At 36.4% G+C, this 27,415-nt stretch overlaps 1 protein-coding gene across 8 annotated transcripts in view; it reads left to right on the top strand.

Moving 5' to 3' along the window:
• The window catches only part of Melk (maternal embryonic leucine zipper kinase), an 81,020-nt gene that overhangs the window by 28,165 nt on the left and 25,440 nt on the right, over positions 1-27,415 (top strand). For 7 of the 8 annotated variants that reach the window (XM_076843283.2, XM_076843280.2, XM_076843278.2 and 4 more), the window contains 3 exons: positions 15,517-15,585; positions 17,325-17,423; positions 26,436-26,522. In XM_076843283.2, coding sequence (XP_076699398.2) covers positions 15,517-15,585; positions 17,325-17,423; positions 26,436-26,522 — 255 coding nt within the window. The remainder of the gene's footprint in view (positions 1-15,516; positions 15,586-17,324; positions 17,424-26,435; positions 26,523-27,415) is intronic. The other variant, XM_076843282.2, reaches the window with a different exon arrangement.

The following is a 27,415-nucleotide window of genomic DNA, read 5'->3' as shown; positions in this document are numbered from 1 at the left end:
ATCAGAGAAAACATTCGGCATTTGTTTTTTTGAGATTGGCTAACTTCACTTAGAATTATTTTCTCCACCTTAATCCATGTGTAAAGCTGTGAGTTCGATTCCCCATCACTTTTCCTGCAAATGCCATGATTTTATTCTCTTTTATTGCTGAGTAATATTCCATTGTGTATATATGCCATATTTTTTTAATCCATTCATCAACTGAAGGGCATCTAGGTTGGTTCCACAGTTTAGCTATTGTGAATTGTACTGCTATATAGTTTACCAATCTTCTATTGTCAAGTATTGTGAATTGTGCTGCTATATAGTTTACCAATCTTCTATTGTCAAGTTCTGGCTTAGGTTACTTTTTAAAGTTTACATGTTTTCTTTTTCTTCTTCTTCTTTTTTTTTTAATGGTATTGGGGATTGAACCCAGGAGCATTCTACCTCTAAGGTACATCCTTATCACTTCCTCCCCACCCTTTTAAAAAACACTGAGGCAAGATCTTACTAAGTCACTCAAGCTGACTTTGAACTTGCTTTGAATCTTCTTGCTTTAGTCTCCTGAGTTGCTGGGATTACAGGTGTGCGCCACTGTACCCAGTTTATTTTAGTGTTTTTATGGTTTCATTTTTTTTATATTTAAATATTTGTTCATCTGGAATTTGCTTTGGTGTAGTTTCTTGACTTTAAACATTTTTTAAGCTAAAAAATTAAAGAAATCCCAGTGACCTAAGAGGCTGAGACAGGAAGATTGCAAGTTCAAGGCCAGCCTTAGCACCTTAGTAAGACCCTGTTTCAAAATAAAAAATAAAAAGGGCTGGGGATGTGGCTCAGTGTTAAGTGCCTCGGGGTTACATCACCAGTCCAAAAAAAAAAAAAGTTATAGTTTGTTTTCATATTCTAGATTCTGGTATGTATGATTTGAAGCTCCTTATTAATAATGTATGTAAAAATCCTTATTTCAGATAGTCTTGCTAATTTCAAGTTTTGTACACAAACTTTCTTGTCTAATTAGATCTTTTTTTAACCTCCTGCTCTGGATGATGGACTCTACTAAGAGTAAAGGTGTCAGTGCTGTGATAGTTGTTTGCTTGTGCTTGTATTCATAGTCTTATCTTTTTAAGACTTTAATCTTTGGTTTCTCTGCAGGAATCTTCTTTAACCACTTGCTATTTTGTGAGGATTTAGTTTATTTAAACCACATAGTATAATCTGTAAATCCATTTAACTATATTTATATGAAGCAAAGTACTTTACAATACAAAGAGTAGTGAAAGGTGGCACTACTGTGTTCTGTCATGTGTCACTGTTTCATTCAAGGAAGAATGTGCTATTTCCATTTTCCTTAGGAGTATCTTACTGTAGGTTTTAGAGTGACTAGTGAGGGTTCACACCTCAGTACCTCAAATAAAAGAAAAAGATTTCATATATTGTCTGTATTTATACAATTATGTATACATTTTTTGGGGGTTTACATAATCCACACATTTTGTGGACTCTGCCCCCTCCTCCTTTAAAAATTGAAACATTTATTTATTTATTTGCAGTGCTGGGGAATTGAACTCAGGGCTTTACACATGCTAGGCAAGTAAGTGCTCTACCATTGAACTACATCCCCAGCCCACTTGAATACTTTGTTTTATTTATTTATTTACTTATTTGGTATTGGGACTTGAACCCAAGAATGCTTAATCACATCCCCAGCCCTTTTCATTTTTTATTTTGAGATAGATTCTAATTAAATTGCTTAGGACCTCATTAGATTGCTGAAGCTAACCTTGAACTTCTGATCCTCCTGCCTCAGCCTCCTAAGCCTCTGGAATTACAGGTGCACTCCACCATGCCTGGCTGAATGCTTTTTCTTTATAGATTGCTTTACCTATGGCAGCATGTATAGATCTTTCTTCTTCTTCTTCTTCTTCTTTTTTTTTTTGATGGTGTTGGGTATCCAGGGCCTTGTTTGTGCTAGACAAGCTCTGTACCACTGAGCTACATCCCCAGTTCTTAAAAACATTATTTATAAAGAAATAACTAAGCTGGGCACAGTGGGGCATGTCTGTGATTCCACCCAGTATTTGGATACTGGGTCTTGCTGAGTTGCTTAGGCCTTCACTAAATTGCTGAGGCTGGCTTTGAACTCACAATCCTCCTGTCTCAACCTCCTAAGCTGCTTAGATTACAGGTGTGGGTCACTGTGCAAGGCTGTACAATTCTTTGTCTTTGCTTTTTTTTTTTTTTTTTTTTGTGTGTGTGTGGTGGTGGTGGTAGGATGGCTGTAGGGATTGAATATGGGGTCTCGCACATGCTGAGAATGTGCTGTATTACTGAGCTGTTTCCCCGATCCTTTTGGGTTTTATATTTCATTGCATTTATCTTTTTGTCTCTTCCTTCTTATATCTAATTGTTTCAGTTACTGTACCTTTTAAATATTGTTTATTAAATATCTGGTAGAATTAACTTATTCTGTTTTCTCCCCAGGTTTTTTCTGTTTTTTCTGCTATAATTGTTTTCCCTGGTTTACTTTTTTTTTTTTTTTTTAAAGAGAGAGAGAGAGAGAAAGAGAGAGAATTTTCAATATTTATTTTTTAGTTTTCGGCGGACACAACATCTTTGTTTGTATGTGGTGCTGAGGATTGAACCCGGCCGCATGCATGCCAGGCGAGCGCACTACCGCTTGAGCCACGTCCCCAGCCCCCTGGTGTACTTTTTAAATGGAATGTTTAGAAAGGTAGTAGATCCACAATTTCATTGAATAAAGTCTATTACATGTTAAAAATGGATGGTTTGATAACATATCTTTAGTGTTCATAATGGTGAATGAATGAGCCAGATTTCGAGACCTGGCCTTGGGTGGGTTTTTTTTTTTTGTTTTGTTTTTGTTTTGGCATTGTATGAGGTTCAAACCCCCTCCAAGGTTTTGTATTCTCATGGCATAGTAATACAGTGCTGTTTGCTGTTTATTACTTGATCTTTTTATTTGTTAATGCCATTTGAATCTATGGGTCTTATTAGTACTTTCTTTTTCTTTTAGACAATTATTGTTATATTATGGTGTATCTATAATGGTATATTCTACAGATATAAAAATGAATGAGGGGGGCTGGGGTTGTAGCTCAGTAGTAGAGTGCTTGCCTACCACATGTGAAGTGCTGGGTTTGAGCCTCAGCACCACATAAAAATAAATAAATAAAAGGTATTAAAAAATGAATGAGGGACCTCTTTAGATATTGATAATGAAATGGTGTCTAAGATACATAAGTGAAAAAGCAAAGAGTAGAGCAGTATGTGTAATGTACCATCAGTTTTGTAAAAGGTAAAGTAGCTGGGTATGGTGGTACATGCCTGTTATCCCAGCTATTTGGGAAGCTCTGACAGGAGGATTTCAAGTTCAAGACCAGTCTCAATGAGATTCTTTCTCAAAGTAAAATTTAAAAAGGGATTGTGATGAAGCTCAGTTTCAGAGTGCTTGCCCCAGCTTGGTTGAGGCCCTGATTTGATCCCAAGTACTGGAAAAAAAAAAGAGGGTATATTCCTCTTATTTGCTGACATATGACAGAAGGTGGTAGATGATGATAATTGCTATTTCCTTTGTGGAGGAAAATTAGAGGAGAGGGATAGAAGGGAGACTTCATTCTATGCCAAAGACTTTTAGATTTTGAAGCATGTAAATGTTTTTCTTCTTGTTTGTCTAGTTACTCTGGCTAGGACTTCCCTTACTATGTTGAATAGAAGAGAATGTGAGCATCCTTGTTTTATATTTCTGATCTTAGAGGAAAAGCATTTGATCATTTCATACTGAGCACAATATTAGCTATGGATTTGTAATATGTTGAGGAAGTTTTCTTCTATTCCTAGTTTTTCTAGTGTGTTTATCATGAAAACATGTTGAATTTCGCCAATACTTTTTCATGTGTCAGTTTAGGTGATTGTATGGTTTTTTTCTTTGTTTTGTTCATGTAGTGCATTACATTGATTTTAGCATTCTGAACCATCCTTGTATTCCAGGAACAATGCCACTTGGTCATAGTGTACACTCCTTTTAATATGTTGTTGAAGTTGGTTTGCTAGTGTTGAATTTTAAAAAGTAGAATGATAAAAATTTTAGTGAGTTTGAACCCAAAAAGCTAATGGGGAGAGTAGGAGAGGTGACTTCTGCAGGTCAGGTCTGAGACTTTGTCTATAGGTGTACAGAAATAGAATTCAATGGGACTGCAAATTGGTGCAGCTAATATGGAAAGCATTATGGAGATTTCTTGGAAAATTGGGAATGGAACCACCATTTGACCCAGCTATCCCTCTCCTCGGTCTATATCCAAAGGACTTAAAAACAGCGTACTGCAGGGACACAGTCATATCAATGTTTATAGCTGCACAATTCACAATAGCTAAACTGTGGAACCAACCTAGATGCCCTTCAGTAGATGAATGGATAAAAAATATGTGGCATATATACACAATGGAATATTACTCAGCAATAAAAAAGAATAAAATCATGGTATTTGCAGGTAAATGGTTGGATTTTAGAGAAGTTAATGCTAAGTGAAGTTAGCCAATCCCCCCAAAACAAATGCCGGATGTTTTCTCTTGATATAAGAAGGATGATTCATAGTGGGGTAGCGAGGGGGGAGCATGGGTGGAATAGACAAATTCTAGATAGGTCAGAGGGGAAGGGAGGGGGCATGGGGTTAGAAATGATGGTGGAATGTGATGGACATTATTACCCAAAGTACATGTATAAAGACATGAATTGGTGTGAATATACTTTGTATACAAGGAGAGATATGAAAAATTTGCACTGTATGAGTAATAAGAATTGTAATGCATTCTTCTGTCATATATAAATAAAAAAAATTTAAAAAAGTAGAATTCTATGCTTTTTTGAGATGTGCTGAAATCTCTTCTGCCTAGAGCATCTGCACCAGTCTTTTTATTATATTTCTTTGTTGTGTTTTCTATTCCTCACCCGCTTTTTTTCCTCCAAAGGGATAGAGCTTTCTGAAGTGGGTATCTTGTTTATCTTTATGTCCCTTTGCACATGGTTGCTCAGGAAATAATAAATTGTTTGCTGGCATGCATATTCTTATTCCATTGTAACAAAAGTAATGCTTAATATTCATGAGCTATTGTTATTTGCCAGGCTGTGCTCTAAGTGAGGCATTTTCTATTATTGTTCCCCATCTATAGTAATTTACTCAGGGTCGTAGAGCTAGTAAGTAGCAGAGCTGGGATTTCAAACCATCTGTTGAAGCTCAACTTCATTCTTTTCAGCTCTAGTCAAGCTCAGTGCCCAGTATTGTTTCTCAATTCTAGTTTCTAGTTTCATGAGAATCAGAAGCCTAGAGAAGTGCCTCCAAACCCAAGCTTCTTTTTGTGCCCATGAACTTGGGAGTGCTCCCAGTCATCCCATCTTTTCAGATTTACCTATAAGTTAGTTCTCCTAATTCACATTAGTATTATTATGTACCAGCTTTTCTACTCTCTTTAGAATGTCACCCAGTAGAATACTTACTGGTCCTGGTTTTTTTTTTTTTTGTATCAGTAGTGTTAAAGTATTGCAGTAATCAGGGTCCATGTTTCCAGGGTCCATTCTAGCCCCGAGTAGCTCTAATTTCTTTGACTTCTATTTATTCACATTCTGTTTTTCTTGTTTGTTTCAGCCTAGCATTCTCAGCATTCTCTTATGTTAAAATTTTGAACTTGATTTTCCTGTCGTGTGGTGACAACTTTCTCTGTGAGCATTGTGCTACTAGTATATTTCTTAAATATTTCTGATCTAAGTTGTTGATTTAAAATACTGAATAAATCTTTCCTTGGTGCTTCCCATGGAGGTAGTAGCATCCATCTCCTACTCTCAAAAAAAAGGGTCAAGAAGTCCAGCTGGCACCATTTAGGATGGTAAGTCAAAAGTAAACATAACTGGTGGAAACCCAGACATATGGACGACAGGGTATGGAGAGATTCAAGGGTTGGATCTTGATGCTTAACAGTGATTATGGGGGGGAAAAAAAAGGAAATAAAGCATGTGCTGTCCAGTGGCTTCTAGAAGTTCCTGGTCCATAGTATCAAGGAACTGGAATCTTCCTGTGCTGAGATTGCTTATAATGTTTTTGCTTAAGAGTAACAGGTGGGGCTGGGGATGTGGCTCAAGTGGTAGCGTGCTCACCTGGCATGCGTGCGGCCCGGGTTCGATTCTCAGCACCACGTACAAACAAAGATGTTGTGTCCGCTGATAACTAAAAAATAAATATTAAAAAATTCTCTCTCTCTCTCTCTGTCCTCTCTCACTCAAAGAGTAACAGGGGCTGGGGTTGTGGCTCAATGGTAGAGCTTTCTGAAGTGGGTATCTTGTTTATTTTTATGTCCCTTTGCACATGGTTGCCTCACATGCGCAAGGCCCTGGGTTCGATCCTCAGCACCACATAAAAAATAAATAAGTGAAATAAAGGTATTAAAAAAATATGTGGACATAGCAACCTAGCAGGCCATCAGAGTCACCAATCACAATGCTAGACTACACAGTAAAAAAATTGAATATATAGTTCAGCATGCATTTTATTTGTGTTTAAAATAAAAGCATTAAAACTGCAGGGAAAAACAGAAACAAAGCCCAAGAACTGAATAGAACAGGAACCCCTAAGTGTTTGGGTGTTAGTTTTTAGTCTGTCTCCAATATACCTTATCAAGATTTTGTAGTCTTATCCCCAGAAAAAAATAAGTGATTCTACTGAAATTGAATTATATTCATGATATTCCTAATTTACTGACTTAAGCTTAAGGTTTGCTGTATTTTTCCATATCCAAACTTTAACTGTTATGCTGTTTATTTGTCTTCACTTGTTGTTACTGCAAGTTCATATTTACATGGCAGCTGTGGAATTAATGCTATTAATTATTAATATATTGTTCCCCAGTGTATTTATTTATTTGAATGCACTAATGGATTCTGAATTAATCCTTTGGGGGTGAGTGCTTACCTTCAAATAATGTGAAACGTTACAATAGTAATGTCCTAATAGTAGATGCTAGATCCAAGTTTTGATATTTTTGGCAAATCCAATATCTTTTGCAGTGGAATGAATGTGGTAGAGAATGTCTAACACTTGTTCAGTAGAGATTTGGCCTTCCTAATTAATATTATTTACTAATACTGTACATTCTTTGTTTCTCCTGCTCTGAATTTCATTTTTTAGTTTTTCATGTATTTGCAAGTTGAAAATTGATTCAAATTAGGACTTTTATGCATTATTGTGGAATTTAATTTCACACATTATAGATTTTGAAATTTATTGTAATCTTGGCTCAGAACTATTGTTCCGAGTCGCAGTGTAATACAGTCTGCTGGTTGAATCTAATTAAGGTGTCGTATCACTTGCATGCAGTATGTATCTTTGCCTAGAATGTTCTAAAATTCCTCACTTGGGAATAACATTTCCCTCCGTTCTTGCCTTTATTGAAAAAAACTAGCAATATTTGACACACTGTATGTAACTCTTGTTTAAGAGGCAGGCTTCATTTATCTTTTGCATTTGTTCACTATTTTAACCAAAATGCTCAACTGCAAATTCTGGAATGATCACTAACAGATTGAGTATTAATATTATTAATGTCACCTATATTCATTTGCTATCACTGCATTCAAAGACAAGCATGATGTACTCCAGTTCTGGTACAGAAATATTAGAATAGTATAAATAATTTAGTAAATGTAAGTTAAATGGCTGTAAAGTAAAATTGCTGCTGCTGCTGCTGTACGTGTGCGTGTGTGTGTGCGTGTGTGTGTGTGTGTGTGTGTGTGATTGTGGATCGAACTCAGGGACTCACCAGTGCCAGGCAAATACTCTACTACTGAGCTGGATACCCAGCTCCAAATTGCTTCTTAACAATTATAATTTATAATTTTAAAGAAAATGGGCAAAAAAAAATAGGCAAGCCGTCTCTTTATAAGATTATATTTTTACAGTTATAGAGTTGATTGCAGTACTATGGTTATGTGTTGGAGAGATCGCCTGCCTTTCTTAGAACTATGTGAAAAGTGAACAGTTTTAAGCCTGCTAGAATTCCCAGGATTATCTTGCTTAGCCCACAGATCTTTTTTACCCCCTTCCACTTGGCTTTTACCCGCTGTTGCCCTTGCTCTCATTTGCAAGGTAATCATCCTTTAAATAAAGAAACAAAAATCCTCCAAAGACTGTTCAGAAACAAGGGTTAAGGGGCACAGCCTTGGTTGATACTGGGCATTTTGTTGAGATGCTCTTCCCCAGCAGAATTGTTCCCTAAGGTTTTTTCTGTTTGGTCTTTGGATATGTATTTTAATATTTAAATAAGTAGCCTTTCTCTTTTTACTTATAGTCTTTCTTAGACCTTCAAGCACAATAGGATAGAAGAAGTATCTCTTCTGGTCCTACTTGGCTATTTTTTGCTTAATAAATGTTTCTCAATCTTGGCACTTTTGACTAACTTTTTGTACCAGGTATTTTTTTTTGTGTGTGTGTGGGGGGACCGTGCTGTGCAGTGTACAATGTTCAACAGTATCTATGACCTTTACTGACTCAATGCCAGTAGTAGCCCCCAAATTGTGACAATCAAATGTCTCCAGATACTGCCAGATGTGTCTTGTGGGACAAATGAGAACCAATGACTTGTAACATTGAACAAGTGATTAATCTCCCTTGCTGAGACTTAGTTTCCTGATTTGTATAATGTGGTTAATAATTCTTGCCTACTCCACAAGATAAAATATATGTGTTTTGTGCATTTTGAAGTGCTGTGTAGAGATAAGAGGTTGGGTGAAGTCTGGCAGCAGATCCTAGTTCTGGACTCACTTTTTGATGATAATCCAGTGCAGAGAGTAAAGCTGAGAATGTCAGAGGATGGTGATGAGTCACAGGCCTCATGACTTGCTTGTGCATGGTATTCTGTCCAAACAGGGTAAGTGCGTGGGTGCATTTCAGGAGGTGATGTGACCAGAGCTTGACTGGTTGATACATGTTTCTTACCAGGCAATCCTGAGATTCTGAAACAGTTGCAGTGAGGTAGAGCCCATTGGGCAGCATATAGCATTCCTCAGAATGGCCTTAGCCTTTTTTACTATACTGACTCTTTCGTCTTTGGCATACATGACCAACATGCCCATCTTTAGAATACTACTACTCTTTTGAGTATCCCTATCTCCCTCTCCTATTTATTTTGGATTCATTAAACATTTATGGTTTCTTATGTGCAAGGTATATTGTACTGGGTGCTTTCATACACATACTCTTTTTATTCCTTTTTAATGCTATAAGTGGCATTGCTTTACAGATAGCAACTGTTAGTATTATATAGTATTAGTGGTTGCAACAACAATAATAGAAGAAACTGACTTTCTGAGTTCTTACTGTATACCTAGCACTGTGCTAAGTGCTTTATATATATATCAAATCATTGAAGCCTAACAACAATTCAAACAATTATATGCAATATATACTATAATTATACTTTTTATAGATGAGGGAACTGAGGTATAGCAAGGTTAAATTGCTCCTCCAAGGTCACATTGCAAGTAAGTGGTAGAGTTTGAATTTGAACATAGGCAATTTGTCTTTGGAGCCTATTCTTTTAGAAACCAGGGTCAAAGAAATTAAATAACTTGTACAAGTTCATGGAGCCAGAAGGTGGCAGAACTGGGATTCACACATAATGCATGACTCTAATCTGTGTCTGATGCACTAAACTCCACATTTTTTCACTTGTCCTTCCTGCTTCTTTCTGGGTAGAATTGCTAGTTTGGAGGTGGGCGTGGTGGTGCACACCTGTAATCCCAGTGATTTAGGAGGCTGAGACAGGAGGATCATAAGTTTGAGGCCAGCCTTAGCAACTTAGCAAGGCCCTAAACAACTTAACCTGTCTCAAAAAATAAAAGGGTTGGGAATGTGGCTCAGTGGCTAAGCGTTCCTGGGTTCAATCCCTGGTAACTAACACACACACACACACACACACACACACACACACACACACACACATACTTGCTAGCATGTGCTAGAGAAGCATAGGGAATCTCTTAAAATGATACTTCAAGAATTCAAAATGGGATGCTAAAAGGCAAAAAAAAAAAAAAAGGAACTTGAAATAAGTCTAGTGGATCTTTCTTCATTCAATACTTTTTTGATACTAAAAAGTAATACTTTTTACTTTGATGTAAAAATACATCGGGTTCTGTGGAGTACTTCTACTTTTAGTTAATAGTACTTTTGTTTTGCATGGTAGTTTCTGAACTTTAAAAAATATTTATGTATGTATGTATGTATGTATGTTGTAGATGGACACAATATCTTTATTTATTTATTTTATGCGGTGCTGAGATTCAAACCCAGTACCTCACACATGCAAGGCAAGTGATCTACCACTGAGCTACAACCCCAGTCCCTAGTTTCTGAACTTTAAGGCATAATATTTCTTTTAATTTGGTGGTTTGGATTATGGGCCTGCTATTTGGAGCAGATGAGAAAGAGCTGGAACCTGGATCCAGGTTTATCCCTGTGGTGGGTAATGCTGGTGGGAGAGAAGTAATGTAAAGCCAAACCCTTATAGATGGTGAATCAGTTTCCTAGGGTTGTTATAACAAAGTACTACAGTGTGGTGGCTTAAAACAAGAAATTCATTCTTGCACAGGGGGGGAGTGGGATATTGTTCAGCTCAGCACAGATGGTATCCAGAGAGTAAGCAGCAAATAACACTGTCAGTGGTCACTGTGAGGGAAGACCACCTGGAATACATGGAGGTCTTGACCAGTGAGTGAAGCATGAGGGAGGACACACTAGGAGCAGGCTGCAATCAGAAACTCAGGTAGGCCATGAGCATTTGATAAGAAGGGAGGAGGGTCCTTGTTCCAGGCTGGTCTCTATTCTATGTGGGACCTTGGTAAGAACAAGCTGAAATATTTGAGACCAGGCAAATGGGCAGTCTGCCAAGAATGAGAAAAGTCAAGTTCCCAGGGTTGAGATCATAAGAAGCCTTGCTTTCAGGAATAAGGAAAAGGTCAGCTATAAGAGGGGAGCCACCTAGGCCAGGGCTAGTAATAGAACAAGTGTAACTTAACGCTAAGTCCCAGAGAGTTGGCCCAAGCATCTAAAAATCCCTTCTTGATTTTTGGAACTAGGGATTGAATTCAGGGGCACTTAACCACTGAGCTATACCCCAACCCTTTTTATTTTATTATTTTTAATTTTTAAAATTTGTTTTATTTAGTTATACATGACATTAGCATGCATTTATGCATTTTGAGAGAATATGGTAAGCAAAATAAGCCAATCAGAAAAACCAAAGGCTGAATGTTTTTTCTGATATGCGAATGTTAATTCACAATGGGAGAGGGCTAGGGAAGAATAGAGTTACTTTATTTATTTATTTATTTTGGAGACAGTCTCACTAAGTTACTTAGGGTCTTGCTAAATTGCTTAGGTCCTCATTAAGTTGCTGAGGCTGGCTTTGAACTTGTGATCCTCATGCCTCAGTCTCCTGAGCTAATGAGATTACAGACATGCACCACTGTGCCTGACTAAAAATCCCTTTTTTCTAGGGATATGTGTGGAACAGATAGTACTGGGTCTTCACATTGGAGTTCAGCTGGCCATATAGGAGTGGCAATAGTAAGAAAAGAATTAGGAACTTCCTCACTGTAGTTCAGAAATCTTTAGTTTCTGACTCTGGCAAGAGTTAAGGCTCCCTGGTAAGAGTGGGCCCTCTGCATCATATTGAGTGCTTTAGATAGAGGGGGGATGAAATTTTTAATATTCAAACGTCATCTGTAAAACGAAAGTAGTTGCCCTTTCTAAAATATATTTTTTAGGTTAGTTTGTTTACTCTCATCAGAGTTGCTTTGACATTGGCGTCTTTTCTGTGTAAGTTTGTTGCTTGTGCTTCTTTGGGACTCAGATTGCTTCTTTGATATGGAAATCCAACCTCCTGTGTGGTCTTAGGACTCTGACCCATAACATCTGTTTCTCTCCTCAGTTGGACTGATTTTTTCAAGAATTATGTCCTAGATAGTTCATGAGAACACAGAAACCAAATGCTGATGTTAATCAGTTGTTTCTCCTATTTAGTGTCCTTTACTTTTTTTAATTTTTAGATATTCATGATAGTAGAATGTACTTGGACATATACATCCATGGATTATCATTTATTCTAATTAGGATCCCATTTTTATGGTTGAACATAATGTGGATATTGTTTACTTTTTTTGTTTTTGATTTTTACTCTTGTCCTTGTTTCTCTGGACTAGGAATTTGTTTTATTAGTTTTGGAGACTTTTGGAGTTTGCCATATATAGTTCTTAGTTCTTAATTGCATCATAAACAATTCATGTTACTATTCATAAGTTTTTAAAAAATTTTTTTAATTTTAAACATTTATTTTTTAGTTGTAGTTGGACACAATACCTTTAATTATTTTTATGTGGTGTAGAGGATCGAACCCAGGGCCTCACACATACTAGACGAGTGGTCTACTGCTGAGTGACAACCCCAGCCCCATTCATAAGTTTTTTTTTTTTTTTTATTGGTCAAAACATTACAAAGCTCTTGACATATCATATTTCATACATTAGATTCAAGTGGGTTATGGACTCCCATTTTTACCCCAAATACAGATTGCAGAATCACATCAGTTACACATCCACATTTTTACATAATGCCATATTAGTAACTGTTGTATTCTGCTACCTTTCCTATCCTCTACTATCCCCCTCCCCTCCCCTCCCATCTTCTCTCTCTACCCCATCTACTGTAATTCATTTCTCTCCTTGTTTATTTTCCCCATTCCCCTCACAACCTCTTATATGTAATTTTGTATAACAATGAGGGTCTCCTTCTATTCATAAGTTTTTGTATGCCAGATTATTTGCTTATGATAAATTGCTAGAAGTGAAGTTGCTGGCTCAAGGATATGTAATTTTAAATGCTTTCCCCCCCTTTTTAATGCTTTTAATACGTATTTCCAAATTACTTTTCAGAAAAGTTCATACTTTCTAGTTGAATATATAATCATTCTTGTTCCTAAACTCTTATGAACGCTGGACATTTTTTTTTTTTTTTTAACAGTTTGTCAGCTTGAAAGCTGGATATAGTGGTGTATGCTTACAGTCTCAGCTACCTGGGAGGCTGAAACAGGAGGGTCATTTGAGCTCAGGGATTTGAGACCAGCCTGGGCAACATAGCAAGACTCTGTGTCAAAGAAAGAAATAAAGTTTGTCCGTTTGATAGTTTGATAGACAGTAAGTAGATCATATTTTTACTTAAATTGATATTTATTGTTAGATTAATTGAACATATTTTTTGTTTATTCACAATTTAAAAGTATTTTTGGGGGGATTTTAACTGTGACTATTCTTTGTCCATTTTCTTTTTTAAAAAATATTTTTCCAGTTGTAGATGGTCACAATACCTTTATTTTGCTTATTTATTTTTATGTGGTGCTGAGGATCGAACCCAGTTCCTCACATGTGTGAGGCAAGTATTCTACCGCTGAGCCACAATCCCAGCCCCTCTTTGTCCATTTTCTTTTGTAATGTATGCTTTTTACCTCATTCCTCCATTTATTTAACAAAATCGAGCCCATGCAAGGGCCAGATACTATTCTAAGTGAACAAAATGGACAAAGTAGACAAAAATTGCTATGATTAAGGAGCTTATATTTGAATGTAGTGAGGCAGAAAATAAATAGAATTTAATATGACATGTGGTAATAAGTATAGTAAAGAACATTAGATGTGAAAGGGAGATAGAGGATGTCTATGGGGCTCAAGGGGAGATCTCACTGACATCACTGGCATTCAAGTGGAGACCTGAAGATTAACACACAGGCTCTGCTAATACCTAGCCAAAGTGTTACAGGCAGAGGGAACAGTGGGTACAAAGGCCAGAAGACAAGACCGTTTTCTCTTCAGACTGTAGTTTGGTGGTTAAGGGGGAGAAAGGAGGTAGGTTTGAAAAGTAGCAAGGAGAGTGACCTTGGAGTCAGTATAAGGAATTTGGATTTTGTTCTGAGCAAGTTGGGGATCCATTAGAGAGTTTTAAATAGTGACGTGACATGACTTAACCCAATGTGTTCAAAGAACACTGGTGGTGGTAAGTGGAGTCTAGACTTTGGGGAACACTAGTGGAATCTGGAAGACCAGTTAGGGGACTATTGCAATGTGCCAGATGACTTGATTGAGGTTGGTGGTAAAGGGTAAGTAATTCTGGATGCATTTTGAATAGAGCCAGTAGATATTGAGTGTGGGGTGTGAGAGAAAGGGTAACAATGATTCCAAAGTTTTTGGCTTGATAAACTAGTAGAGCACAGTCCATTAACTGACAGGAGAAATGTGGGAAGAAAATATTTGGTGGTGGTGGTGGTGGTGACATCTTTCTTATTTATGAGATCTTTTCAAATGGTTTTGTATTTTCACTTAATCTGTATGAAATTAATGATGTACTGTCAATGACAGTTCAACCTTAATTTTTCTCAAATAATTATCTTGTTATCCTCACATCACTAAACTTTTTTTTTTTTTTTTCTCTTTTGGTGCCATACCAGGAATTGAACCTAGGGTTGCTCTACCACTAAGCCATACTCCCAACCCTTTTTATTTTGAGACAGGATCTTGCTAAGTTGCCAAGGCTGACCTTGAACTTGAGATCATCCTGCCCAGCCTCCTGAGTGGCTAGGATTACAGACATGTGCCACTGCACCTGGTACATCACTAAACAGTTTGATCTCTTCTGTGAGAAATTATTGTGTTATTTCCTCTGAATAGGGAAAGAAGGATTCTAACATGTGTGTTTAGCAATCCCTGGTCTTCTCTTGAATTGATGATATTGTGATCATAATTTCTGAGTACACTGGGTTGTAAATATTTGTCTCCTGAGTCTTTTTCATTTCCCAGAAAAGGTACTTGCTTTAGAAAGTAGCTTTTATCAGTTTGTCCCCATGAGTATAAATTCTTCCTTGTGAAAGATATATGACTTATTTTTAATCACAGTCTCTGTCCTGCTACAAAATACACTTTGCTTTGCTTTTTTTGCTATTTTCTTTTTTCTTCCCCTTTCCTTTCTTTCCTGGATTGAACCTAGATGTTAGGTAAGCACTCTATTATTAAACTTATTCCCATCACTCAAATTTATTTTCTATGGCTTCATTACTTTCAACTGATAATTGAGATTATAAACTCCAGTTTGCTTCAGCAATCAAATTGGGTACAATGGTTTACTTGTTGTCTATGTACTCATACTATGAATTCTCAAGCCCTATAACATTTGCATTTTCTACAATTACATTCTCTGTGTTCCAGTCCTTTTCTTTCATTTGAATAATTTAGAGGTGATGATGATATTTAATTTGCTGGATTTCCTTCTTTAAGGCAAGAAAATGGATTTCTTAATATTAATAATTTTACTGAATCTCCTAGTTGGGTAAAGTCTTCAAATTTGAAGCTAAACCTATAGTATATCATTGCTTTTGAAATTTGGGTTAAGGCTAATTGAAAATAAATGTCTTCTTTGCTTTTTGTAGAGAGGGAAATATGATGTTCCTAAGTGGCTCTCTCCCAGTAGCATTCTGCTTCTTCAACAAATGCTGCAGGTAAACTTTGTTAAAAATAATAAAAGTCTATCATAATTGTTTGATTTAACTTTAAGGTATCTATTTTACTATCACATTTATCATTATCTATTAGCTTTAAGAGGATTCCATCTATCAAATCAACTTTGCAGATGTCCTCCACTAGTCCTGCCCCCTTTCCTTCCTTTCTGTTCTTTTTTATGGGAGATTGAATCAGGGCCTCTCACATGCTAAATCAGTGTTCTACCATTGAGCTATACCCCTAGCTGGATCCTTTCTTAATGATATAACACCTCCACCCCCATTTTTTTGATCTGATATGGTTTTTCTTACTTTTTCTTGAGTTTTTTTTTTTTTTTAATCAGCTCTTGTTTCACTTGCTTCCATTGTCTTATTTCCACCCTCGTATTTTAGATATACAGAACACACTGAGCGAATGCTGGAACAAGCTGGTGTACAATTGAGGGAGTCCTGTGATCTAGTTCAGTGGTTCTCAAATTTTAGTGTGTGTCAGAATTGCCTGATGGGCTTTTATTTATTTATTTATTTGGGTATTGGGGACTGAACTCAGGGGTACTCGGCCACTGAGCCACATCCCCAGACCTATTTTGTATTTTATTTAGAGACAGGGACTCACTAAGTTGTTCAGTGCCTTGCGCTGCTGAGGCTGGCTTTGAACTTGTGATCCTCCTGCCTCAACCTCCTAAGGCACTGGGATTACAGGTGTGTGCCTCTGTGCCTGGCTTCAATGGGCTTTTAATACATAGCTTACTTGGCCCTATTCTTAGAGTGTCTGATTCAACAGATCTAGGGCCAGGCTGAGAATTTGCATTTCAAACAAACTCTCAGATGATGCTGGTGTTGGTGGTCTTGGGACCATACTTTGAGAACCACTGATTTAGTAAAATGAATCTCCAAGAGTGAAAGATAGGAGTACTGAAGTCTAGGTATCCACCCTACTCATCAAAACCTAAACTGGTTTTAATCTGTAAAATAGGAGTTTTGAGCCTGCCTCACTGCTATGCAGTATTAGAAGGATAAAATGAAATTGCTATGAAACCATTTGAAAACATGAGTATCTTACTAGTGCAATATTTTATTCATTATGTATTCAGGAATATCTTCCACTTTTTCCATCTATTAAGCCATTTCCACCTCTTTTATTCAAAATTTACCTCAGGCTCACCCACCTTGATTAAGTAGGGCCAGACCACCAAATCTCCATAATGAGATTGAAAATGCCTCATCCTTTCTTCTGGACTCCAAAAACTTAATCTTTGTTGATTAATTTTTCTCTCCTCACATTTGAAAATTACAAATGGGAAAGAAAGGTGTGCTTTTCAACTTGTTCTATGTGAATGGAAGCTCATCGGAGGTAGAGATTGCTTATTCAATATGAATGCCCTGCATTGTGACTGCTTGAATATTAAATTGGTGAATATTTTCCATGAATAGGTTTTCCAACAAAGACTATTACATCATACAATAGATTGACTGAACTTCATGAATAATGTCCATACCAATGAAGTTCATGTTTGTTAAGCATTTTTCTTCTAAGCCTGTGTTGGTTGCTATAGTTTTCTTGCCCCTATTGCCTTTTTAAAAGAATTTATTCCAAGGCTATTTTAAGGTCTTTGACAACATTTTTGTGATAATAAAGTTTACATCTGTTCTGGTACATTTTGAGTTCTCAAGAGGAAAGGTGTTCTATGTTCTCTATTTGAAATATTAATCTCTAGCTGCTTCTTAATGACCACTAGGTGGACCCAAAGAAACGGATTTCTATGAAAAATCTGTTAAACCATCCCTGGATCATGCAAGATTACAACTGTCCTGTTGAGTGGCAAAGCAAGAATCCTGTAAGTAAAATGAAATCCAATGGAATTTTTAAAAAACACTTGATCTTTGTGTGAATTCAGGATCTACAGTGATGTAATCTAAATACAAATGCAAATGCATTTTATAGGTTTACTCATGATATTGTTATTTAGGAAACTTATACCTGATAATATGTTTGCTTGATAATCTCTAGTACATTGAATAGTTCCTTAACCTGGGCCGAATATGAGAATCACTTGGGACCTTAAAATAAAACAATACCCACTCTGCACCCAAGAACACTTAATGAGTATTTTTAAAAGCTTCCCAGTGTTTCTCATGTGTAGTCAGGATTAATGCTCTGGGAGTACTGGGCAAGTTACTTAATTTTCTAAACCTATTTATTCATCTGTAAAAAGTAGGTTAAATCAGTTCTACTTCCCCAAGTAGTTATGAGGTTACAATGACTTTCAAACTTTTTTGTTTGAGGATTCTTTTACAACTTAATATTTATTTATTCATTTAAAAGTAACAGTAATAAACCTATCACATACATATAATAATGTAGGTTTTTTTGTGTACTGGAGATTGAATCCAGTGGTTCCTCTCCACTGAGCCACATTTTTTTTTTTTTTCCAGACAGGGTCTCATTAAGTCATTTAGGGTCTTGCTGAGTTGCTGAGGTGAATCTCACACTTGTGATACTCATGCCTCAGTGTTCTGATTCACTGGGATTATAAGTATGTGCCACTGCATCTGGTCATGTCACAAATATTTTTATAAAGAAAAGAAGATTGCAAGTTAAGACCAGTCTCAGCAATTTAGTGAGGCCCTTAGCAACTTAATAAGACCCTGTCTCAAAATAAAAAGGGCTTGGTATGTATGTAGCTCAGTGGTAAAGCACCCCTGGGTTAAATCCCCAGTGCTCCCTGGCCCCTAAAAACATTCTTTTTTTTTAGCAAGAGTGGCATGTTTTACATCTTTGCAGTTTTTAAAAACGTTTGATTTAAGCAAGTGCAGTGATGTGCACCTGTAATCCCAGCAGTTTCAGAGGCCAAGGTAGGAGGACTGCAAGTTCAAAACCAAAGCCAGCCTTGATAACTTAATGAGACCCTATTTCAAAGGAAACAAACAAACAACAACAACAAAAATGGGTGGGGATGAGGCTCAGTGGGTTTAATTTCTTGTATCACCAACAACAAAGTCTGGTTTAATAGAAGATACCTGTATAATTGACTCTTTCTGTATTCAGTCTGAATATGTTATTTTGATGAAAGAATACATGAAGAAAATGTAGCCTCATGCAGACATAGTAGGAAAAGAAGAAATATTTTAATAGCCCTTTCAGATATTCTTGATACTCCATTAAAACTTAACAAGTGGTGGGTGGTTCCTCCCTCCCTCCCTCCCTCCCTCCCTCCCTTCCTCCCTTCCTCCCTTCCTCCCTTCCTCCCTTCCTCCCTCCCTCCCTCCCTTCCTTCCCTCCCTCCCTGGAATTGAACCCAGGGACACTCAACCACTGAGTCACATCCCCAACCCTTTTTTTGTATTTTATTTAGAGACAGGATATTGCTGAGTTGCTTTGTGCCTTGCTAAGTTGCTGGGGGCTGGCTTTGAACTCATGATCTTCCTGTCTTGGCCTCTCAAGCTGCTGGGGTTACAGGTGTATACCACTGTGCCCACCTTGGATTTTTAAAGATTAGTTACATGTGCAATCTGAAATATTATTAATGAATTCTTTATACTCTATCCCACAAAATCCACTCATTGGTCCTTTGACTCTTCCCCATATATTGGTCATTTGGGAAATTCTTGTTCACTGAGCTGGGCAGATCTTCCCGATATTGATACATTTCACTGTACAATATTTTTTAAAAATCACATTCCTTAAAATCACTATTAATCTCATCAGAAAAATCTTTAAGTATTGGAAAGCTGTCAAGTTCATAGTGGCAGATACAAGTTTTCCAAAATTGTAATTTAAAAAAAAAAATCCAAATTATATCATTGTCAATAGATACTGTCAGTTAATTTCCTTGCGGTAACAAATTTATTTTAAATTTGATAAAATGTCTGCTAAATATCCAAGTATAAATTAATAACAATAGTTTTTCAGTGTTTTTTCAAATAAAAATAGTGTTCTATGAAAAAAAAAAAAGACTAATTGAGCTAGTAACAGCCACACAGGTGCTTTTCCTCCAGACAGCCATCACACTTTTGTGTTCAGAATCACATCATGCATACTTTGTGTTTTATCACACAAATAATAAAAACATGTACTTGAGGTTGAAACTTAATAAAATTAATAGGACTTAATTGTTTTTACTTTTTTGGGGGTGGTGGTGATTGAACCTTGGGCCTCACACATACTAGGTAAGTGCTCGACCACTGAGCTACAATTCCAATCCTTGTCAAGTACTTAATTGAAACTGGCTGTTACTGTGGTATGCTGGTTTTAAATCCTTTGGGAATATACCGAGGCGTGGGATATATGGGTCAAATGGTGATTTCATTCCAAATTTTCTGAGGAATCTCCATACTGTGTTCCAGAGTGGTTGCACCAATTTGCAGTCCTACCAGCAATGTAGGCAAATGGATGGATCTGGAGACAATCATGCTAAGTAAAATAAGCCAGTCCCCAAAAGCTAAAGGTTAAATATTTTCTGTGATACATGGAAGCTAACCCACAATAAGGGGGTGGTAGTAAGTGGAATAAGAGTTCACTAGCTTAGACAATGGCGAATGGAGGGAAGGGCAGGGAGGTAGGAAAAGGAAAGGCAGTGGAATGAATCTGACATAATTTCCCCATGTACATATATGAAAACAACACAGGGAATCCCACCTTCATGTACATCCGTAAGAATGGGATCCTAACCAGAATAAGATGTATTCCTTGCTTGTAAATTATATCAAAATATATTCTATTGTCATATATAGCCAAAAAGAACAACAACAACAAAAAGTTGAAAGCCATTAAAAAAAAAGAAAGATTCTAGCTTTTTTTTTTTTTTTTTCCTGAACTGTGAGTACACAACAAAAAATACAATATCTTAGTACAGTTTGGTGCCACCACACTGATTTTTACTAAGGCACCAGCATTGTTATTCATCATTCCTTTGCTCTTGTACCATCAGTGCAAATGTCAGGACTTTGAAAAATGAAAAGATAGTATTATTATAAAAATAGTTTTGACTTTGGAGACCCTTAGGGGTCTACAGATCACTTTGAAAAACAGTCTAATATATAAGCAGGAGAATTCAAAAAGCATAAAGTGCTATTCATGTTTAAACAATTATTTAAATATTATTCCTATAAAATCTATTTTTAAACAAATGGCATCTTAATCTTGGTATGAAAGAGTGTGGATACTTTGTTTTATTTGTTAACTATTACTACATAAAACAACAATAACAACAACACTTTAAAATCTAGTAGCTTGGGCTGGAGTTGTAACTCAGTGGTAGAGAGCTTGTCTCTCATGTGGCCCAGCAAATAGCTGGTCTTTTGAATGAGGCTTAGACCAATCACCCTTGCTAAAATTACCAGATGACTGAAGCCACATGAGTGAAGCCACGTAAAACCAGCGTGAGAACTGCCCAGTTAAACCCATCCCAAATTGCTAGTCTCAAGAATTGTAAATTGATATTATTTTAAACTACTAGATTTTTAAAATTATTTTTTAGTTGTAGATGGACATAGTATCTTTCTTTTTATGTGGTACTGAGGATCCAACCCAGTGCCTCACATGTGCTAGGTAAGTGCTCTACCACTGCGCTACCATGATATGTTTTTTTCCAGCCCATGATATGTTTTTTGATTGAAACAAATGAAGAAAATACAGCCTCGGATACATATATTATACAAAAAGGGATAAGTATTTTGGAAGTCTTTTCAGATAGTTGGGGATATTCTGATGTTCCACCAAAAGTTCTGTAGTGGAGCAGGACATGCACATAGATCAACAGAATTGTTTAAAAGTGGTTTCAGACATGTTTGCTTTCTAGAATAATTACATCAATCCCAGTAGCCAACTGGTCTTGGAAAAATAGACTTTACTTGGTTCAAGCCCCTTCTCAGTCTTTTCCCCACAATTATCACCATCATCTGCACTAAAATCCTTCTTGATTCTCTTTTGGCTCTCAACTCCTAGAATTTCTTTTCTTCATATTCTTCCTGGCTCTCCATGATATCTTTAATAGCAATCAAGCAAACACAACTTAATCCTACTAATCATCAACACTAAGAGCCTAAGGACTATGCAGGAAAAGAGCCAGCGAAACTGATGAGTTCCTTGTAAGGTAGAGAGTGGGCGGTACAAATGCCTGTGTTCAACCATTGGGGGTCATTGTTTCTCCACGTGTGGAGGGCTTTGCATGTCTTCTCAGCCATGATCCTGACAGAATAGGATACACAGAAAAGATACCAAAATGAAGAAAGTCTATTTCAAAAACCAAAAAGTTTTTTATTTGGTATAAAATAAAATACATAGCTTGGCATGGTGGTGCACACCTATAATTCAAGCTCTTTGGGAGGCTGAGGCCAGAGGATCACAAGCTAGAGGCCAGCATCAGAAACTTAGTGAGATCTTGTCTCAAAATAAAAAAATAACCAGGGCTGGGGATGTAGCTCAGTGGTAGAACACCCTTGGGTTCAATCCTCAATACTGGGAAAGAATTTGTAAAAAGTAAAATATATAAAGTTTTGGGTGTTGTCAGAGTACATGGTTTTCCTTACATCTTAATTTAATAATTGCCAATATTTGTTAAGTACTTATAATAGTTTTCTATTATAATAAGGGCCACTATAATTAGTAGAATAATTATACAACCCTATAATATAGATAAAATTCTTAGAATAATACCTTTAAGAGTCAGGCATTGTGCTAGAGACTTTTTAAAAAAAATTTTTTATAACTCATTTAATCCTCACATTAACACTAGCCTTCTGAAGTATTATTTTTACCTCTATTTTTCAAATGGAGCAACTGAGACACAGAATCATTAAATAACTTGCCTACACTCAGACAACTAATAAGCACAGAACTAAGATTTGAATCCAGACAGAAGGGTTGTGGCACAGAATCAATCTGATAGGTCATCTGGTTTAAGTTTGGGGCCTGTATCCTCTGCACCTGCATCCTTTGTGACAAGACATGCACACCTGGTCTTTACTAGAGAAGAGTCATAGAGAAGTGGCATTGTGGTATGATAGAAAAAGCCTTGGGCTAGAAATGAAAAAATGTGGTCTTGAGTGATATCAGTAGTCTTCATTTTATCACCTCTAATGTTGGTATTTTGATGTCAATCTCCTATGAATGTTTGGGTCCTGTTTTGCCACTTATAGAGTACTTTTACATGTAGTACCACTTCTCTATTTTTGTCTGCTTTTCAGAGCTGTTGCAGGATCAAATGACTTATATACAGAAGAGCTATATGGGATTGTTGTTGCTTTTTGAAATATTTATTTTTTTTTCTTTCAGTGTTGTTTTGTCAAGAATAAGTTATAAAAAGTATTTCATATTTACTTGGATATTTAAGGTATACATGCTCTAATAACTCTGTACATGATTTCCTCTTTCTATTTCTATGCACAGATCTAGTACCCAAGTATTGTATCAAATAGAAGTTATATTCAGTTCCATTTTCTACACTAGTGAACAGGAAATGTAGTAGGCACGGATAATCCAAAATAATTGATTAGATTTTTATATGCATTTTTGTTTTTAACCTAATTCGAATATATGTGACTGAGAATTCAGAGCACATAAAACAAAGTGTAGAGCCCCTTTGGAAAGCCCATCTTGATAAGCCATGGTTTTCGGACCCTTGTTGTCTTTTCTACCACCCTTTTTATTTTTCCAGTTCAGGAGCCCAGCAGAAAAGATAGCACCTTCTTCTTACCCTTGCTATACAAACCTTGTAGTAAAAGTATAGAGTAGGAGGCTGTGGAGGAGAGAGGATTTTTTTTTTAAGGGAGTAACTTAAGATCATGGAGAGAATCCCTAAAGTCTTACTTCCACAATGATGACAGGGATAAGAAGATACTAAACTGGGTTTTAAACTGTTTGGGCTTCTGAGGTTGAGATCATTCAAAAGGGAAAATCTACAGTTTTGGGAGTTGCCCAAAGCAACACAATGAAAACTTATTCTTAGCATTTTGGACTTGCATAGTACCACTATTTTAAACCTTTGTAGTCTTCATTTTGACTGTAACACATGAGGTTGTGCTTAAACCAGCCAACAGTACTAGTTTGTCTTCGTCTGTTCAGGTTGCTGTAACAAAATACCATGCATTAGGGATGAAATTTATTTCTCACATTTCTGGAATCTTCTCATTTCAAGATCAAGGTACTAGCTCATTTAGTGTCTGGTGATGGTCTGCATTCTCATTTATAGTTGGTTCCCTTGCACTGTATTCCTCCATGGTGGAGTGAGGGATCTCTCTCAGGCCTCTTTTATAAGCCCCACTTCCTAATATTGTCACATTGGTTTCAACATGAATTTTAGGGGGACACAAACATTCAGACCACAGCAAAGTCATTGTCTTTATTGTTTTTCTCTTTTTATGATGGCATGATGATTTTTCTCTTGAACCTATTGTTACAAGTATGTCCTTAAAAAGGGAAAGTCATGCTATTGTTCTGCCTTGTGCTGACCAAATCTCTTTTTTGTTTGGTTTTGAATACCTCATTGTTTTGTTTTAATATTTTTTAGTTGTTGATGGACCTTTATTTTATTCATTTATTTATATGAGGTGCTGAGAATCGAACCCAGTGCCTCACATGTGAGGAAAGCCGCTCTACTACTGAGCCACAACTCCTGCCCATTGAATACCTCATTTTGAAGATTGATGACAACCTGGCATTTGTGGTCTAAAAAAAAGTGGCAGCGGGCTGGGGATGTGGCTCAAGTGGTAGTTCGCTCGCCTAGCATGCTTGAGGCACTGGGTTCAATTTTCAGCACCACATAAAAATAAAATAAAGATATTGTGTCCACCTAAAACTAAAAAAATAAATATTAAAAAAAAAAGTGGCAGAATGATAAGTGAAGTTGGGGCTGGGTTGTGGCTCAGCAGTAGAGCTCTGGGCTAGCATGTGTGAGGACCTGGGTTTGATCCTCAGCACCACATAAGAGTAAATAAATAATTAAAAAAATGATAAGGGAAGTTAATCATTTAAACAGTGGTTGAAGAAACTGGAAAATAAAAAACTTGGATGACTGGGGATATAGCTCAGTTGGTAGAGTCCTTGCTTCTCATGCACAAGGCCCTGGGTTCAATCCCAGCAACACATACACACACACACACACACACACACACACACACACAAAGACTTGGAGAGGAAAGTTTGCCTATAATAGCAATATTCAAATTTATGAAAGGATCTTCTAACAAAGAGGAAATAAACTATCAGTAAAAACAGTTAATCATCTTGTAAGGGCCTAGTGTGCTTAAATATTGTACTGGGTACTCCCCATATGTTACATATATTGCAAATTCTGTACCATCTTCCTTTTACAGATGATGAAACTGAGACTTAGAGGTGTAATCATGGTCACATAATTATAAAGTGATATCACAATTAAAATCAAAGTTTGTTAAATCACAAAACCTGGGCTGGGTGGGGTGGTGCACTCCTGTAATCCCAGTGGTTTTGGAGGCTGAGGCAGGAGTATCGCTAGTTCAAAGCTAGCCTCAGCAATTTAGTGAGACACTAAGCAACTGAGCAAGACCCTGTCTCTAAATAAAATATAAAAAAGGGCTGGTTTGTGGCTTAATGGTACAGTGCCCCTGAATTCAATCCCTGGTACCAAATAAAAAACCCAACAACAGCAAAAGAAAATCTGTTAGCTCTCAGGCTATACCAACTCATGGTGGGTAGTCAAAGGGAGACGGATCTCAGGCAACAGGAAAAAGCTAACCATCTGAATGATTCTGAGTTTCTTGCATAAGAGGACTTGAAGCAGGAAGTAAAACATTGCTTCCTGGGGCTAACATGAAGAGAATGTCTTACTTTGGGAAGGTAAACTTTAAAATTACTTTCCTTAGGCTTCTCTTCAAATGTGATCATTTGAATTCCTTTCTAGGTCCTACCTTTTTGTTCTCAGTGATCTGATTCAGTTCATTTTTGGGTCCATTTTTGGTGCAGTCCCATGATGCAGGGATCTTAATACTTTGACAATTTCCATCCCTAAGTAAAATGAAATTTAGGTAGAAACTCTGATTCATTTCTTTAAAAATTATAGTTTTCTGTATATTCAGCACAGTGGTTAACTGTATAGCATCTATGGCATCATCAAGGGGACTCCTTGGATTGTGTTGATTGAAACATAACCTGAGGTACAATATGCTAGAGGTCTGAGCCACTTTTTAAACACACTGTTGTACCACTGACTTGATGGCTGCTCTTTGATAAAAATGTTAGTGTAGCTCTTACAGTTGGGAAGGGGTACGAGTCTCTTTGCTGCACAAAGACATTTTAACAATTGGTCAATTGACAAGTGGGATAAGAAGAGCTGGGAAAGAAATTTATCATCTTGAAATGCTTATTGTTAATTGATTATATCTTAAAAAATTATGAGGAATGTTGGGCTGGGAATGTAGCTCAGAGGTAGAACACTTTTCTAGCTTGAATGAGTTCCTGGGTTTGATCCTCAACACTGCAAAACCAAACCAAAACCAAAATCAAACCAAAAAACCAGACTTAAGGAATGTTGATAATCTTTCTTTTCTACATTTTAAAAAATTGGTTCATTCTAGTCATAATAATGATGGGATTTGTTGTTTCATATTCATACATGTACATAGTGTAACAGTATAATTTAGCCAGTATCGCTCCCCAGCACTTTCCCCTTCCCTCACTGCCTCAGGAATGTTGATTTTTTTTAAGGAATGTGAATGCTGGGCGGTGTTGTTGACCCCAAAGTTTGACAAATTCATATTGTTTTTAGCATGTTGGTGTTTGGTCTTATAAAACAATTATGCTGATTTTTAAGTTTGAAAACAAATAATTTGTAATTTTTTGTTAATCAAATTTACAAAATTCTTTTTTGTAGTTTATTCACCTTGATGATGATTGCGTAACTGAACTTTCTGTACATTACAGAAACAACAGGCAAACAATGGAGGATTTAATTTCATTGGTAAGAAATACAACATGAATTTAAGAATAATATCTTTTGTTTCATTGTTTATCTTATTAGTATATTAAAATAAGATAGCATTTCCAGACCTGTAATTTTGTCATCAATGTAAATATTGTACTTATGTATGGTTTCAATGCAATTTTTTTTTTTGTCTACATGAATACTCTTTACTTAAGACATTGATTAAAGATACTGATAGGGAATAAATAATTAAGAAACAGAGCAAACTAATCCACAGAGAATTGACAATTTTCACTACTTTAAAGTTCTTAACATAGAAATGTGGTTCTGCTGTAAAAATGAGTTAAATATAGCACAGTTTTCTTCTTAACTAAAAAACAACCTGGTAGAAACATAAATAGCATGAAATTATCAAGATTTCTGATGTTGCATCATTTTAAAATATTTTAGATGCTCAATGTCTGGATTTTTCCTGGATTTTTCCCCTAGAGACAGCCATTCACAGCTGTCTTTGAGTGCAATCTAATGTTATAGGTGAGGATCATACCTAGCTTTGCTTGTATTTCATACTATGTCTTTTGTCACTTTGATTTATGTTTGTTTTTTCTGTACTCCAACTTGGAAGGTAGAAATTTTAATTAGATTTAAAAAAATTGAATAAAGCTTTACTTAAAGTATAATTCTTTCTAGTGATTGGGAGATATAAAAGGAATTCTTTTGAATGATCTAATGAACAAAGACTCTGGGATATGAATGGAAAATCTAAGTATTATTTACTGTTTCATGGGGAATGCCTTTAGAAGAATGGCAAGAATTGGAAATTGCTGGAAGATATGATGTCTTTATTCTTGTAACAAAGAAAATTTAAAAAAAAAATATGCCTTTCTCTTTGGGATGATCTTAAATAGAAGACTGTGTTTCCAATACAA

This window comes from Callospermophilus lateralis, chromosome 2, assembly GCF_048772815.1.
Source record: "Callospermophilus lateralis isolate mCalLat2 chromosome 2, mCalLat2.hap1, whole genome shotgun sequence".
In the NCBI taxonomy this organism is placed as follows: domain Eukaryota; kingdom Metazoa; phylum Chordata; class Mammalia; order Rodentia; family Sciuridae; genus Callospermophilus; species Callospermophilus lateralis.
Note: the sequence above shows the minus strand (reverse complement) of the source record. Positions and strands in the feature narration are given on the sequence as shown.